This window comes from Tachypleus tridentatus, chromosome 8 (genome assembly GCF_004210375.1).
Source record: "Tachypleus tridentatus isolate NWPU-2018 chromosome 8, ASM421037v1, whole genome shotgun sequence".
In the NCBI taxonomy this organism is placed as follows: domain Eukaryota; kingdom Metazoa; phylum Arthropoda; class Merostomata; order Xiphosura; family Limulidae; genus Tachypleus; species Tachypleus tridentatus.
Genome location: NC_134832.1, coordinates 25,235,935 through 25,252,176, shown reverse-complemented (window position 1 = coordinate 25,252,176; position 16,242 = coordinate 25,235,935). Strand labels below are relative to the sequence as shown.

At 28.9% G+C, this 16,242-nt stretch overlaps 2 protein-coding genes across 5 annotated transcripts in view; both read right to left on the bottom strand.

Moving 5' to 3' along the window:
* Window positions 1-1,383: 1,383 nt before the first annotated feature.
* Window positions 1,384-6,887, bottom strand: LOC143258701 (DENN domain-containing protein 2D-like). Its single transcript, XM_076518131.1, has 2 exons — window positions 6,786-6,887; window positions 1,384-1,769 (listed from the first exon to the last, which is right to left on the bottom strand). Exons 1-2 carry the CDS (start codon window positions 6,836-6,838, stop codon window positions 1,529-1,531), a joined length of 294 nt encoding a protein of 97 aa, XP_076374246.1. The 5' UTR covers window positions 6,839-6,887; the 3' UTR covers window positions 1,384-1,528.
* A 140-nt stretch (window positions 6,888-7,027) lies between these two features.
* LOC143258700 (uncharacterized) overlaps window positions 7,028-16,242 on the bottom strand; it is a 46,825-nt gene continuing 37,610 nt past the window's right edge. Inside the window, exons 9-11 of one of the 4 annotated variants that reach the window (XM_076518129.1) lie at window positions 16,101-16,193; window positions 11,487-11,612; window positions 7,028-7,241 (exon numbers count right to left, since the gene is read on the bottom strand). In XM_076518129.1, coding sequence (XP_076374244.1) covers window positions 7,137-7,241; window positions 11,487-11,612; window positions 16,101-16,193 — 324 coding nt within the window. In that variant the 3' untranslated portion in view covers window positions 7,028-7,136. The remainder of the gene's footprint in view (window positions 7,242-11,486; window positions 11,613-16,100; window positions 16,194-16,242) is intronic. The other 3 variants (XM_076518128.1, XM_076518127.1, XR_013032460.1) reach the window with 3 other exon arrangements.

Genomic DNA, 16,242 nt, shown 5'->3' with positions numbered 1-16,242 from the left:
TGGAGTCCCAAAAATGATGCTCTATTTGGTAAAAACCAATATAAACTTCAGATACTCACATGCTAGAAAACAAAATAAGAACTTCCAATGTATTGATCTACTGGGATATCAATATATTTTGCAAACCTATGAGGGTAGTACCACCCACTAATTCATCCTTTAAAAACTTCTTGTATACTCATGTCTACTTCTCTGTAGTACAATTTTATAACCAACAGGAAGAAGACATTCAAAACTACATAAATCTGACAGTCATTTATAGTTGATGAACATGAAACTTTTATATTACTGGAAATTTATAGTACTGCTTTTTAAAGTTACATATAGATGAGCAAGGCTCTTGTTGTGAGTTGAGGAAATGTATTTATTTCTCCGAAAAGAAGTAGTTTGCAGACTGAACACTTTAGAAGTGTTTATATATTATATTGAGAATAAATAAATCAGACAGAGCATAAGCTATAATACTGAAGTTATGTAAACTAAAAGAAAGGATAATTTGGAATGCAGATGCATCATCTGACACACAGAAATTAGGTTGGAAAATATTTTTAAATAATTTATCTTAAAATTAATACTTGGATAAGTAAAAAATTTCAACTATAAACTACACTATGATGCTAATTTTAGTTAAATATATAGTTGATCATTATGTAACTCTGGAACCTCAAGACATCAACAGGAGAGCCACACTTGTACAAGGGAGTTTATTTAACTCCCTTTAAAATGATAAATATATATCTAATTAAAATATTCATATCTTACTTTCATTACTCGCAAAAAATCTAATCAAAATGTAAATGTAATACACAATGATATATAACTCGTACAAAAAAAAAGCACATAATCCAATGCTTCTACTCACAACAAGTCTACAAGACAAATCCAACAAAATGATTTAGATATCTTATGAAAGCAATGAATCATAATCCATAATGCACTTCATCGTGTACACTTTGTACCCTTAATGGGCATTTATATCATACTAAATTTCATAAAACATTTTATAAGATAATAATGAAAATATTGTTCATTAATTCCAAATATTAAATTTTGAAAGCACAAGAGGTAGAATAGTCTAAAGTCAAATGGAAGATCACTGACCATGTTTAACTGATAAATTTATAAGCCTTTTCAGGGAAAAGACACAGGAAACATTTCACTGAAAGCTTTAAATCATAAAATATTCTGTAAGGCAAGTGCTTAATCTGAGTAAACTGGGCTGGTCAAACTCTGGAATACTGATCCTCACAATCTAAAACAAATTATTAGTAAAGCTAACTTGATAAAATTAAGCTAGCCTGTGAACCATTGCATCTCACAATCTAAACAAACTGTTAGTGAAAGTGACTAACTTGACAAACTGGGCTAGTCTAATTATGACACATTATACCTCATAACCACCAACTGTTAGTGAAATTACCTTGACAGAACTGGGTTAGTCGAGCTGTAACCCACTGAGCCACACAACAATTTGTTAATTAAACTGACTTGATAAAACTGGGTTAGTTTAACTGTGACACACTGGGCTTCACAAGCTAAACAAATCATAATAGGAAAACTCAAAATTACATTCAAATATTAAACAACAAACCTTGTTATCAAGGATTTCCATCACTGTATGGGCACTGCTACTCAGGACTCCAATCAGGTAGGGAGTGGTTACACAACACTGGACCAACAAACAAGTTGGCAAACATGGAATTACAAGATGCTGCCAGGAAAATGGATACAGCAATGACAAAACTGCTGTGATAGTATCAAATAATGTGCTGGAAACAAACCAAAAAAAAGAGAAAATTGGCAAGCTAAAGGAAAAAAGAAAACCACCAGCAAATTGGTTAAATTTTGTTAAATAGTTAACAACATTACTTTTTGAATTATTTACTAATTATTAATTCATTTTTGCTGATAATCTGCTACTATCTTTAAGGTAGGTACTATATGTGTTAGCAAGAATTGGATTGCATAAAGGCAGATGTGTCAAATAGTCATCCAGTCTCTGGTGGTGGTAAATATCTCATTGTTTAGTACAAGCCCAATCTTGTGCCTGTTGTTCACCTGAATTCTGATTTTTGCTATTTCTCCAAATTCACAATGGGTATTTTGCATAAACTTAGGAGGCTTAATTTGTACCAACTTCTCTAAGACCTGAAATTTAGAACATTCACAATGATGAAACATTCATAATATGGTCACATATACACACACTAGACGATTTTACAGAATTCATGAACCAGCTGAAAATATATTATCCAGCTATACTATTCACAATACAAATAGAAGATAAAATCTTGCTTCTAAATATAACTGTCATCAAGACACAAAATTCATATATCACAGGAATGCTTCTTGCCTAGTGTGTGCTGCCATATTATGAATACAGAACATCCAAACCATCCCTACAGTGTAAAGGTGGATGTAACCGACTCTAATCTGCAGAATAAACAAGATTTATAATATGAAATATGCTACACTAATGACTAAAGAAAAACACATCACTGCAACCCTTCCTGCCAAGGAATACCACAGTGATGGACAATTAACATGATTACCTTTGAAATGATTAGTATTGTACAAATTTGTCAATTTAATCAAAATTGCAAATAAATTGATTAATGCCATTAAAATAATCAACTAACCGAAATCAGAGTCTCTTAATAATATCATTTTCAATTATTAGGACTACCCAAATTATGAAACAACTGTCATTATGAATTTTTTTTTTTGCAATTAATTCAAATTTCTTCAGCTTTGGTCCAGCATGGCCTGCTGATAAGAGTGTTTGTTTTACAGTTCAAGAGTTGCAGATCTGATTCATGTTACCACCAAACATTCTCATCCTTTCAGCTTTAGGTGTTATAATTGTTTCTTAGATTTTGAGTTATGGGAAAACTACTAAAGCTATCTGCCACCATTTCCAATTTTGAACTGCCAAATCAGAAGGAAGGATATCAACTGGCAGCATCGACCATCAATTTTTGTCTAATTAAAATGTTACATAAAAGTTTTCTAACTTACAACTGTATAAGTGTATTCTTTAGTTTTTGAATAAGGTGTAAAATTTATATTTTTACATAATTTAATATCTGTAATTTAGAAGTTACTTAACTGTATAATGTGCTAAATGAAATGAACATTTACTTTCTACTTTACATTTCATATGTGTTATGTTTTAACACATCTTTTATCCTCAAAATTTGTTTGCCAAGTAGAAATTATGGCAGGCACCAGCATATCTCAAACCTGCAACTCTCTGATCATAAGGCAAATGCTCATGAGTTGCTATTCTTTAACCACTCAGCAATGCAAGTCTTTCAAACATAGGAAATATAACAAAATCAATAAATTAATACAGCATTAAAACCTGCAAGTATCATATATGAATAAACTGTTTTCTACATTATACTTTATATTATGTAGATTATTATTATAAAATACACTTACAACTGATTATATATATTATATATACTGGACAACTAATAGGTGCAGGTTAATGTACCTATCAATGTTAATTGCAATATAACCATCATGTTCAATTACAAATAAATATCTAATAAGGATAGTGATATTTTATTTTTCCATTGGTATACTGTTGTATAACTGGATACTTATGAAAACCTTATTCTTCTTAACATCTAAAATAGTGAACTAGCATGTGTTAAGTTTGTCTCTCTGTTCACTGAAGATGCATCTAAAGCATCAACGTGCTTGGTAACCTACGTGTAAATTTGTGCGTTTCATTCCCAATCACATACTTATAGGTCTCACTATAGTTGTGTTTATGTAAAATTGTAGACTCAATCCCAGAACTAAATGTACATTAACCTGTTGTCCAACTAGTCACTCTTACGTTTAACATTATTCTGATTTATAATCATTCACAAAATTTCTAAACTTGCTTTTCATAAACAAAATCAAGTAATTTCAATAGTCTTATGAACATTTCTAAGAAATATACAGCATGGCACTATAAGCTAGTTATAGTTTTCAATTCATATATTCCATTACAACAGTTTGGAATTAAAAAAGTAAATTGAAAATTGTTGTGTGTGAAGATGTCTATCATGTTAAATAAATGGTATTTCAAAAATGTCTGTTAAGAAAGGATAAATCTTATACAAAAATAATCAATTAGCATAATGTAATTAATTAAAAGGCCTGGCAGTTAATTAATAACCAAATTACACTAATTACTCAGCTCTAATACTGGATACCTGATAGTATTAAAACACCAAAAATAAACAAGATAAAAATTAATAACACAGTCATATTCTCCTGTATCCAAATTTTTGTCAAAACACACAGAACATGTAAGTAACATAAAATCAGAACAGTATACAGGAGCTGTAATATAAAGCAACTGTAAGTATTACATACCATATTTCTTAAAAACCCAATGGAGATTAAAAACACAATTTATAAGATCTATTGTGGATGTCAGTTTCAATACAGTGGAGAAACAAAACAACCAACAATGATCAGAAATCAAGAGTACAAATGGCATATAAAACTATATAATACCAACCTACATGTTCATCAGTCAGAGATAAAATTTATATAACAACACAGAATAATATAAAATAATGGAATACAACACATATACACAAATACACACACATTCAAGAAGAATAAAAGCTATCTAGATCTATTCAACTGTTAGTGCACTCTGAAATAGTAAAGCCTACATATCCCTTTTGAAGCCATTTGGATAACTGATAATTTCCAATAGGAAGGTAATAAAGATAAACAGATAACATTTATTTCATTTTAGCACAAAAGCACAATTGAATCCTGTCTCCTGCCTACATCTACAGTCCTTCTCAATTCTCAATGAGGATGGCAGCAGTTTAGTAATTAGAGTTGGTAATCACTTGTACCACTGGTTACATCAAGAATTATATACCTTATCATTACAACCTTACCGCATATGCATTATGATACTGTTTAATTAATTCTTATGGTCACTAAAACTGTTATGGTATTGTCAAATGATAAGCTGTAACCAAACACAATTGAAGAAAAGCAGAAAACATGTTATATTTATTTTGTTTGGGATTTTTTTTTAATGAGATGATGTTTTTAAATTTTATCTTACACAAACATTTAGTATTTGTTTTTTAAAAAATTAGAATTCAAATGTTTTGTCAGGCCTTAATAATTTTGTGAGAATTTTCTGACAGCTTTACTCCTATATACATGATTTTTTCTTTCTAATGTAAAAAGGTTGTTCTAATTGTCAAGTCTTTTACTTATAAGATATTTTAGGTTACTAGAAACAAGTTTCTGTATTATGATAAAACAATTAACTAGTGGTAATCATCACATTTATTTTAATGAGAAATATAGCCAAAAGTAAATAATCATGAAATGATTATTTCAATAACTTGTGAGTGATGTAATAAAAAAATTGCCCCTTCAAAAAACAAATTTTATCACAAATATTTTAGGTCACCATTTTATGACCTTTATGGAAAATTTTACACCTACAAAAATTTATGCTGAAAATTATGGAAATGAGAACACAGAACACTTTTTAACAATGAATAGTTCTTTATTTTGGTAGGGCTTTAAATAAACATTACATTCTCTATTACTTTTTTTTTCTTCCATAAATTTAGATAGTATATAGCAAAGTACAGGGCATTAAAACTTTAAAACCTTATGTGTATGGGGTTGGTTCACTGGACCAAGCTTATATTGGAGAATAAATGTTTACTGTAAGTTCTAAAATTCTGAATTTAAAACAGGTGGTAAGCTTTGAGTAAACATTACAGGTAGGTTATATATAAAAGTAAGTATTTTTAAAGTATTTCTACTAAAGATTTGTCAGAATGTACTTCACTTGGTCTGACTAGTATTAGCATAAGGTGATTTATGTTAACAACAAAGACATTTATTTTAAAATTTCATATTTCATTTACAAAACCTTTTGAATATCCTAAATGAATATTTTTTTCAGTAAACTGTGTTTTTAGCTATTCTTTTCTTTACATTCTTGGTCCCTTTGACTGACTTTGTAACCACCACAAAAAATAGTAGTAGCAGTAAATCTAAATTTGTCCTTTCTCCTTTCTAGAATGACTGCAGATTGAAGAAGAAAAATACATTTATTCTAAACACTCAGGCTCATAACAATTTAAATATTATTTCATTTAATCTAACTGTTTTATTGCTCTTTGTACTTCAACACCAGAATTAACAATTAATCACTCAGCAGGAGTGCTGAGAAGTTAGGATAAACAAAATTTGAAGTTACATCACTAGATGTTTAACTAGATACATTTTATGCATTCCTTGAAGTAAAAAAATAGTTACTTAACTTTTATCTAGCCTAGTAAGTTCTCGTTTTAACATTTTACTTACTTTTGTTAAAATATACATCAATAAGCAATAAAGCTCATATCAGGGAAAACAAAAATCTAAAATGGAAAATTCAGAACAGATACATTACATGATACACAGAAGTGAAGGAAAATTTAAGTACTTAATTTATATAATATTGAACTTTAAACTACAAACTGCATTTCATGCTAACTTTATTGACATACATTAATAACAAAGTTCTTCAGTTAGATTTTAAATATAATGCTGTAAAAGTCATAGCATTTGCATAATGACTCCCTCCCAGTGCACATGAGATAGAAATCACTCCTTAATATTTTAACAAGTTATAGGGTTACACACCACTAAAATTCTAAAATCAAATTATAAATCTAAATGGTAAACAAATACTAAACAGCTTTAGGTACAAATAAACTACAAGACAGAATATTAGAACAAATTACCTGATAGACTGACTGAAAAATAACACTCTACGTTCCAATAACTGAGATGCCATAACTTTTAACAGCAAGTCAACATCCAGAAGTTGGATTAACTTTGTCAATTTTCCTTCAGGTAACAAAAAATATATAACATGAAATTTGACTTTAAATGGCATAATGTAGCATCAACACTCACTGATAAAAACAGAATACAACATCAACTTTTCCTTTGCATGACATCAACTTCCCCTATACAACATCACAAAACATCAACACTCTCTGTAAAGAACATACTATAAGATCAACTCTCACCAGTAAACAGATTTCTTAACAACATATACTATCAAGTTCATGAATAATTTAAAAAATAAATTATTTCACTGAAGCACTGAGTGATCTAATATACTTTAATGAACAAACTTCAAAACTTACACGAAACTTTGCATCTTCTAGTGGTCTAATTACAGAGATTTCCATCTGTTACCAAAACAAATATTTTTGAGATAATACAAAAGCACTTGAGAGTAAACATATACACAAAATATAAAGTCATAATTCATAATTTGTAATATGTTCTTATTTACTAAAAAATCAAATAATTACGTTATTTTTTAAACTACTCCATAAATCCTATTTAACTGAACAAAACATAAAGCAGAAAATACATAAAACATAAATGTATGAATAATAACATGTAAGTTGGTAATAAAAGTTGACAGGTAACAATTTTACAAAAGTAATACTTTCCTACTTGCACAAATACCATCCTAAAACTTACATTATTTCTTTCATAGTTTCCACTTTATAATTAATGGTCAAATGTAGAAAAAAAGTACAAACAAGACAGGACAAGTCATGACATTTTATTTATAGTTAAGATGTTGCTGAAAATAATGTTATATTTTCACACTTACATAGAAAATATAAAATACAAACATTAATTAATAAATGGTAAAATTATTGAACTGACTCATGAGCTGTAATAGGTATTATAAAAACTTTGCCAAGCATAATATACCATGACATAAGATTAATGTCATGTAAAATAAAAACAAACAAACATTTTATACAAATTGTTAAAGTCAATTTATATTAATTTATGAGAATATCAGCAAACAATAAAAAACGACTTGTAGAATGAATATGGTTACAAACATTTGAAAATGACTATATCAATGAATGCTAAAAATACATATCTAACTTTCAAAAAGTACTATAAAAGGTTATTCAAATAATTCATAAAACTTTTAACTCTTATAACATCTAATATCAAACAAACATGAATGCATGGGCAATGAATCTTGAGTTATGGTTGTTTTAAAGTACTAAATGTGTATGCAAAACATTATCTAATCCTTAATTCTTAATTAATCATTAGAAGGAACTGGACCAAGGCACAACCATATTAATAGAAATTGGAATTAATGCAAAAGAACTGTAGATGCATAATATACCTTGTTGGTAACCACGAAAGGGTTAAATCAGTCTTTTTACTTTTCAAGTCTAAAGTTACTGTTCAATGTAGAGATATAGAGTTAGCATATTATAATAGCAATTTCAATTAAACTCAATTCTTCCCAAGAACATTAGCATGTTACTGTATTAAACATTCAATACCTGTAACTTTAAACAGATCTGAACATTCAGCTAATATTAGGTGACACAAGATAATTTTTTCTTATTCTACAGTAACTGATCACATGTATCTAAGTTTTTAGTTCCCTTAACAAAATATGAGAGAACATGTTTTTGTTTATTTGAGGAGGAAGAATCATAACTCTGCATTTCTCAAACAAACTATTCAAATAAATTTACAGACTCCTATATGTAATACTTATTTTTTTTTACTCAAAAACTGTAATACAAACAGATATGTACGTGAAAATAGATGTTCTAATGTGAAAAGGCTAGTAGACAGTTATGATTTTATATCTTTGTCAATAAATAGTGTAAATATCAAAGTACACTGATTTATGTGAATGTTAAAGATAAGCTTCTCTATTAATAATCAGATGGCTCAACAAACTATTTCCCATGCATTAGATTGGTTTGTTTTGAATTTCACACAAAGCTACATGAGGGCTATCTGCACTAGCCGTCCCTAATTTAGCAGTGTAATACAAGAGAGAAGGCAGCTAATCATCACCACCCACTGCCAACTCTTGGGCTACTCTTACCAATGAATAATGGATTTGACCATCACATTATAATGCCCCCATAGCTGAAAAAGCTAGCATGTTTTGGTGTGACAGGGATTTGAATCTGTAAGCCTAGGACTACAAGTCGAGTGTCTTAACCATCTGGCAATGCCAGGCCCATACATTAGAATAATATTCTAAACTGTGTGGATGATGAAAACAAACTCCTCTCTGAACATCAGGTAAGCCAGACAAGCTAATAAAGAATTATATACTAAGCTGTGTGGATGACAGAGACACAATCCTCTATTAACAATCAGATGGTTAAACAAATTATTTCCTATACTTCAATAAACTTCCTATACTTGAGCTATGTGTATGATTAAAAGAAGTTTCAAAATTTTAACAAATGTTATCCAATGAACCAATCTCATAATAGAAAAGGAATGTATGCTATAGCTCCAAACTGTATTACTTGTATCTTTAAAGAGGTTCATGTGGATCAAAAATACTTTGTCCATCATGTAGTTTGTATGTTGCATAACCCCAAAACTTCCAAAATGCATATCTACAGTTTTTCAGTATCTCTGCATATTGTATCTAGTATTTCCTTCCCTCTACCACAAACTGCCACTAAATCAGAAATGTAAGGTAAAAAGAATCACTGATAACTATGACATAATGCCATGTTGAATGTTACCCTGTAAATGGTCTTGGTATGTACACTTTTACCCTACCTAGGCACAGAGGGAAGCAGATGGCTAGACAAACTATATAAACTTAAGTGGGAAAGTGTATTTTGAAATTAAATAAAAGGCAGTTTTTAATTACTAAAAGGAGAAATGTAAATGTTTATGTTCCATTTCTTTTTGTTATTTTTTTTACAACTGTGTACAAGGATAAGAGTGGCTAAGATGTATCTTGTTACAAGAATGATTCAATGGTTACTCAAGAGGTATAAATTATCTAGCAATAGCTTCACAAAATTAAAAAACAAAAAGTTGGATGAATCATGGTTTTGTGAATTTCAGAAACTACACATACTAAGAATTTTTGAAACCTAAGACCCAGAAATATTCTGAAAAATATTTCTGGCATTAAGAAGTTCAAGTCTGTATATATGAATGTAACAGTTACATAATATATGCACAATATTTACATAATTGGTGCTGTTGTTAAGAACTGTAGTAACATTGTTATCCTAAGCTGGAGTTTCATATATCAGAGTATACTGATTTTTGAAACATTTACATTGTATGCTCTTGTTTCTTCTGTTATTTTTTGGTAACTACAATGAACTTTGATATTAACATATCATCTTCCTTTACCACTACTAGATGCTATTAATGACAACCATAAAAGCACAAGTCAGACTTGTATGGTTTAGTTTTTGACTGAAACATCCAAAGTGCATGTAAATCTACATTTCATGTTCAATTACCCTTTCTTCTTTCATTTAGATGTTCAAGATGTTCCAGTATCCTGAAATTTAAGTGCAAATAATTTACACCAACCAAAAACTTTTTCTTTTAAAATTTCAAATGTGAGTTTTTTAACTAATAGAAATTTCAATTTCAATATGAAAATGAAATGTCGACTCCTCTACTAAAATCATCAAACTGCTTAAATTACTTGCATTTCCTTTCTACAAACAGTACAGAAGTAGATTTATTCATTTGTGTCAAGCAAATCAGTTATCAAACCTTTTAACTGTGATTTTCTAATAGCATTCAGTGTTATAAGAATAAAGTATGTTATAATTTTTATACTCTGTGATGCAGTGCATGTTTCTCAAAGGTGAAGAATCAGAAAAAGAAAAAAATACTAAGTTCAAACTTTTGTCATATTACATATTTTAATGACACCTGCCATAAAGTTATTGTAAATTATAAAAGCAGCCCCTGATGACAACTGAAACTAAATGTTGTATATACAATCTTACATGACTTAAAAGTTTTACATAAAGAAAAGCTAATATTTTTACATCTTTTTGGATCAAGTAACAAAATTATGAAAATATGTAGAACTGTAGAAACAACAAATTTTTGTTATTCTCATATTTATTTTCTTTTATCCACAATTTCTGTATTTTAAACAAGAACAGGCCTAGCTTTATAAAAAGTAATTTTCATTAGCTCATGCAATAGGTACAATCTAACACATCTCCTAAACTTTTAAGTTATAATAGTAAGATGTGATTAACATTGTTTCAGCATTTTATATACAAAACTTATATTTATCATAAAATCCTTATACAGTTTTTAAAGAATACTGTTTTCACTTATCTCCTCTGACACAGCAATATTGTAAAATGGATTTACACATATTCAAAATCTTTAATTAAATGTAGTAAGACATACAACAAAAATTGATAACTTTCTGAAAACAAAACCAACACTGATTATTTTTAGTTTAAATTATCTCACAATTATAACCTTAGAAGGACATCACTACATTTCAGTAGCTTAACAATAAATTCTTATAATAATGATAGTACAAAACAAAAATTTTTATATATTTGTCTTTCATATATTATACTCATTCAGTTAATGCTGATATTTTGCAACAATAATCCATTACTCACTATATTTTGATAGGAAACAGACAAAGCTTCTCCTGGTGTTGGAAGTTTTGATTTATGAAGCAGAGTCAGGATGTTACACCACACCAGTTCAGGATGAGAAAAACATTTTTCTAATTCTCCCAAAAGCTAAAAAAACAAAACCAATGGTTCTTTTGACTTAACCTATTTTGATCTATACTGCAAAAAGGCAGACTGTTTCAGCACAGAAGTATAGTCAGCAGTTAATCCTCTCAACCTGAGTTTCCTTTATTACACATAACAAAGTTTTAGTGTCTTACATTCAAAATTTATTAAATTACTTTTTATGTTATTCCAATTATTATAGTATAAATATTTAGCTAATAATCAATACTCTATTTGTATATGAGTTTCAAGTTCTTAATTTTAAAATGCAATATTTAAAAAAAATACTGAATTTCCCCTAATGTGATACATGACTTTTCTTTAGGCAGCTATATTTTATCCATCACCCCTACAATAAGTACAAAATTAAATGTAAATTACTCACTATAAGACCATCATTGCTTAAACAAACCATAATTTTTATAGCCTTCAATATTTTTTTGGCTACAGAGTTATCAAATAGAAAACCAGACCCTTCTACAACACTCCCCTATCACATCCTCTCTTTCAGGAATGGTTAATAGTTTTCTCTTACATTTAATTGTATGTTACCTATAACCAAAAGAAAGTCATTTATATGCAAAAACGGCTCGTTTGGGTTGAGAAAATATTTTACATAGAAGAGCGAACAACGTTTCGACCTTCTTCGGTCATCGTCAGGTTCACAAAGGTTCTTTGTGAAAGGTCGAAACGTTGTTCGCTCTTCTATGTAAAATATTTTCTCAACCCAAAAGAGCCGTTTTTGCATATAAATTTCTCAACAAGTGGGTTTCTCGACATCACTGATTATTATTTCAAAAGAAAGTCAAGTTTTCCATCTATCAAATAACATTATATAATGTATTCTGAAAAAATAATAGTCAATTTTACTCAGAGCACAAGCGATGTTCTGGTGGGAAATTTAATTACTAGCTTGAATAAACTTGTAACAGCTCTCATTGTATAGTTAGAAAGACAGATAAATCTTCAGAGTTAGGGGAAATTGTGTACTTAATCTATGTTCTTTGGTGCATTATTTAATGAAATAAAAATAATTTAGTGCATTATTAGATTAGGTAAAATAACTAAGAACACAATGAAAATGTTTCATGAGGCACATGTACAAGCAGTACATGTATAATACAATTTGATAGTGTAATGTTAGCAGCATGTGACCCAAGTGATTTAGAACTTATAATGGTGTGGATAGCAGATAAACACAATTCAAAGGGCAATAGAACAATGAAATTTAATCATCAATAGATATTCACTGGTACAAACTACAAATTACTTACTATAAGCTAATGTAGTTTCATGTTACAATTTGAGGACATTCTAGAAAGAAAACAATGTGTAATTTAGATTGATTTTGGTTTTTTGTTTTGGTGGTTACAAGATTGGTCAATTTTACCAAGTCCATTTTGAGTTGGGACAAAGGAATCAAAATATAAAGTTTTACTGCAAAAATATGTCTGAAATATATTTACAATATTTTAGAGATTGCAAACAATGGAAAATTGATATTTTTACGTCGAGGTAAAGAACTTTTAATCTTAGGAGAAAAATTACTTCACACGTGGACTATTCAAAACAAATATTCAATACATTAATGGATATACCTTTATATTAATTTATTAAAAATACTTTACTAAATATTTGATTTTTTTTGTGAGAGACTCATTATGTTTACTAAAAGTGTTAGATTTTGTGAAAATATACACACTATATTGAAAGTTAGAAGTATTAAATATATAAAGACTAAACAAGTACAAACAGCCCATGTTTTGTCAAATTGACCAAGCTCATGTTGAAAGAGTTAACACAAAACACCAAGCATATAGAAATGTATAAGCATGCATACACATACACTGCACAGAATATTACAATTATATTTTCAAAGTAACAATATGTATTAAAAGACCACGTGTCCTAAAAATCAACTACAGCAAAAATTCTTAGAATTTTGGAAATACTTTTTGCCTCCACTGCCAAAAGTGGACAGAGATTAAGTTTTCATCCCGCTGTGTGTTTCTTAGAAATATTTTTTAAATACACCTAAACAAACTAGGACAAGAGTTAATATACTTGTGAAATATCATCAACTTAGAAGAGATTAGTTTTTGGAGAGTGAAGGTCATAACAAAGTTAGAAAATAAAAAAACAAATACCTAATTGTTAACTTGGAGAATGATTTTTCACACTATAATTGCTCTACAATTCATTAAAAAATTATCACATTTTGAAGAAACTTGGTGGACATGTAGATGTTTATTTTTCACTGTCTTGCCAAAAATGGTTCATGTCTTTCATAACAAGTGACTTGTAGACACATTTTCATATTTTTTGAGAATCAAATGTGGTCAACATAGCATGACAGAGAAAAGCTCTACTGAGTGCACATCTTGTCTCACATGTAATATTATTTTAACTTTTCCATGGATTAAAATATTAGAACCATTCATTCTATTGCAAAATCACTTTTCTATCAACAGAAGTGGGGAATTTTAAAATAGTGTCAAGAACAGGCTATGAAGAAAATTTCTGCATTATTGCCAGTTATTTCTGATTAACTCTTGCTACAGGGTTGATTGATTCAACTGAGTTCTTGATACCAGAGTGAACATCAGAGACTCCATACTATAATTTTAATATGTTATGTGTATCTTCATGAAGTATCACAAGTTTTCAGCAAACATTATAAGTCCTTCAGTAGACAAAAACAAAATACACATTTTAAATCAAGTACTTTTACTAAAAATTTCTCCATGAATATACAGAGTCAAAGCGTTGAATGCTCTAAATGATGTTCATGTTAAGATAAACTAAACATAGTTTTCTTCATCTGAAAAATTATCCAATTTCATTTGTATAATCTCTAAGACTTCCAAAATAAATATCAATACTTTGTCAAGAAAACTTTATATTTTGTCTATCTACTCTAACTCTAACAAAAAAAAATACAAAATAAATCTAAATTACGCATTTCTTTCCTCTAGAATGACTGTAAATTGTAACAGGAAACTATAGCTGTTTATCTGAAATAGCTAAAAGCCCATAACAGAACATTACTGTTAATACTTAAATTCTATTTATTGTCACATGAACCATGTGTAACTAATAATCCTGCCTCACAAGTGGTAAACCATTCAGCAAACTTGTAGCTCATGTTACTATATCAAATCATGTAAACCATGAGCTGCTCATGAATATACCTCTTAAAGAATTTTTTTTAACATCTTATTTTATTTAACTTAATAATATTCTAATTTTTACATTGTAGTTACTTTTATAATAATAAATAAAGAATACACATGTAATACAAAAGACACAATATTTAACCTGGGTTTTCTTTTCCATTGTTCTCAACTTTAAATGAAACTTAAGACTAATTTTTATACTAATGATACTACTATATTAATTTTTGTTCAATTAAAAATACCATACTTAAGACAACAGCATAATGTCAGGAAAAAACAAATAATGTCCTATAACTATCATAATTCTTCCAGCTTTCTAAATGTAAGATAAGTCTTCAAAAATTCAGCTAAATTCATTAACATTATTCCTCTCAGAATAAATTGGAAACCGAATTATGAAATAAATAATGCCCTGTTCAAAAAACAATAGATTATTTGTTACTGGATATAATATTTTTTTTTCTTTCTATTGGTTAGAAATAATAAAATACAAAACATCAGAGAGAACAATGACAATTTGGGGTGTGATAGCTGGGCAAGGAAAATGGGTCTGACTTTTTAGTTTATGACTCCACAACAAAGAAGACAATTAAAACCTTAAATAATATTAAATTTTGAAAGTGACTTCTTAAAAAAGTTGTAATACATGCATTTTGACCTATCTCTGACAACAGTGTTAACTCTAAAGAGTGCAGATTATGTAATTTGTTTTAATTGTATAATTCATGTTCCTGCATGCACCATACACAATTTTTAGTATTTATTGCCTTTACAAGGAATTTTACAAAAATAATCAGAATTAGTTGATCATTATGGTCTGCCAGATATGACAAAGATTGATATCTGTTCAGCACAACCTTACTTAAATAATAATAGCTGTTTCAGGAGCATATGTTAAAGTGGTATCACTTCTGAATATATGATGCTAATTAGGTACAAGATGTTCCAAGTAAAAACATTTTAACTTTATAATTTTGGTTAACTTTCTTCTACAGGGTGTTCAGAAAGTCATTGTGCACTTATATATTTATTAACAGACAAAACTGCACAGTGACTTTCCGAACAACCTGCATAACATTTTATTTCCCAAACTTCTACATTACACCCTGATCTTTAATTTATAACAAAATTATTCAGTGTAACACACAGCATCTGTATGAATTGCAAATACATTTTATTAGTTCCTTATATAATGCTTCAAGACAGAATTATCTTTTTCATCCAAATTTGATTTTCTTGGGTTATTTACAGTTACAGTTTCCTCAAATGTTACAAAAGTAAAAGTAATCAACTAATCTCTCTAATCAGTACCTACCTTAAGGTAAAATGGCAAAAGACAAGAGACAGAGAAAATGCACACAGCAGCTGGGAATGTTACAAATGATGTAGAAGGTTGAGAAGGACCGCCCTTAAAAAAAAAATCAAATTACTTTGAAATTTTAGATGATCAAATGAAT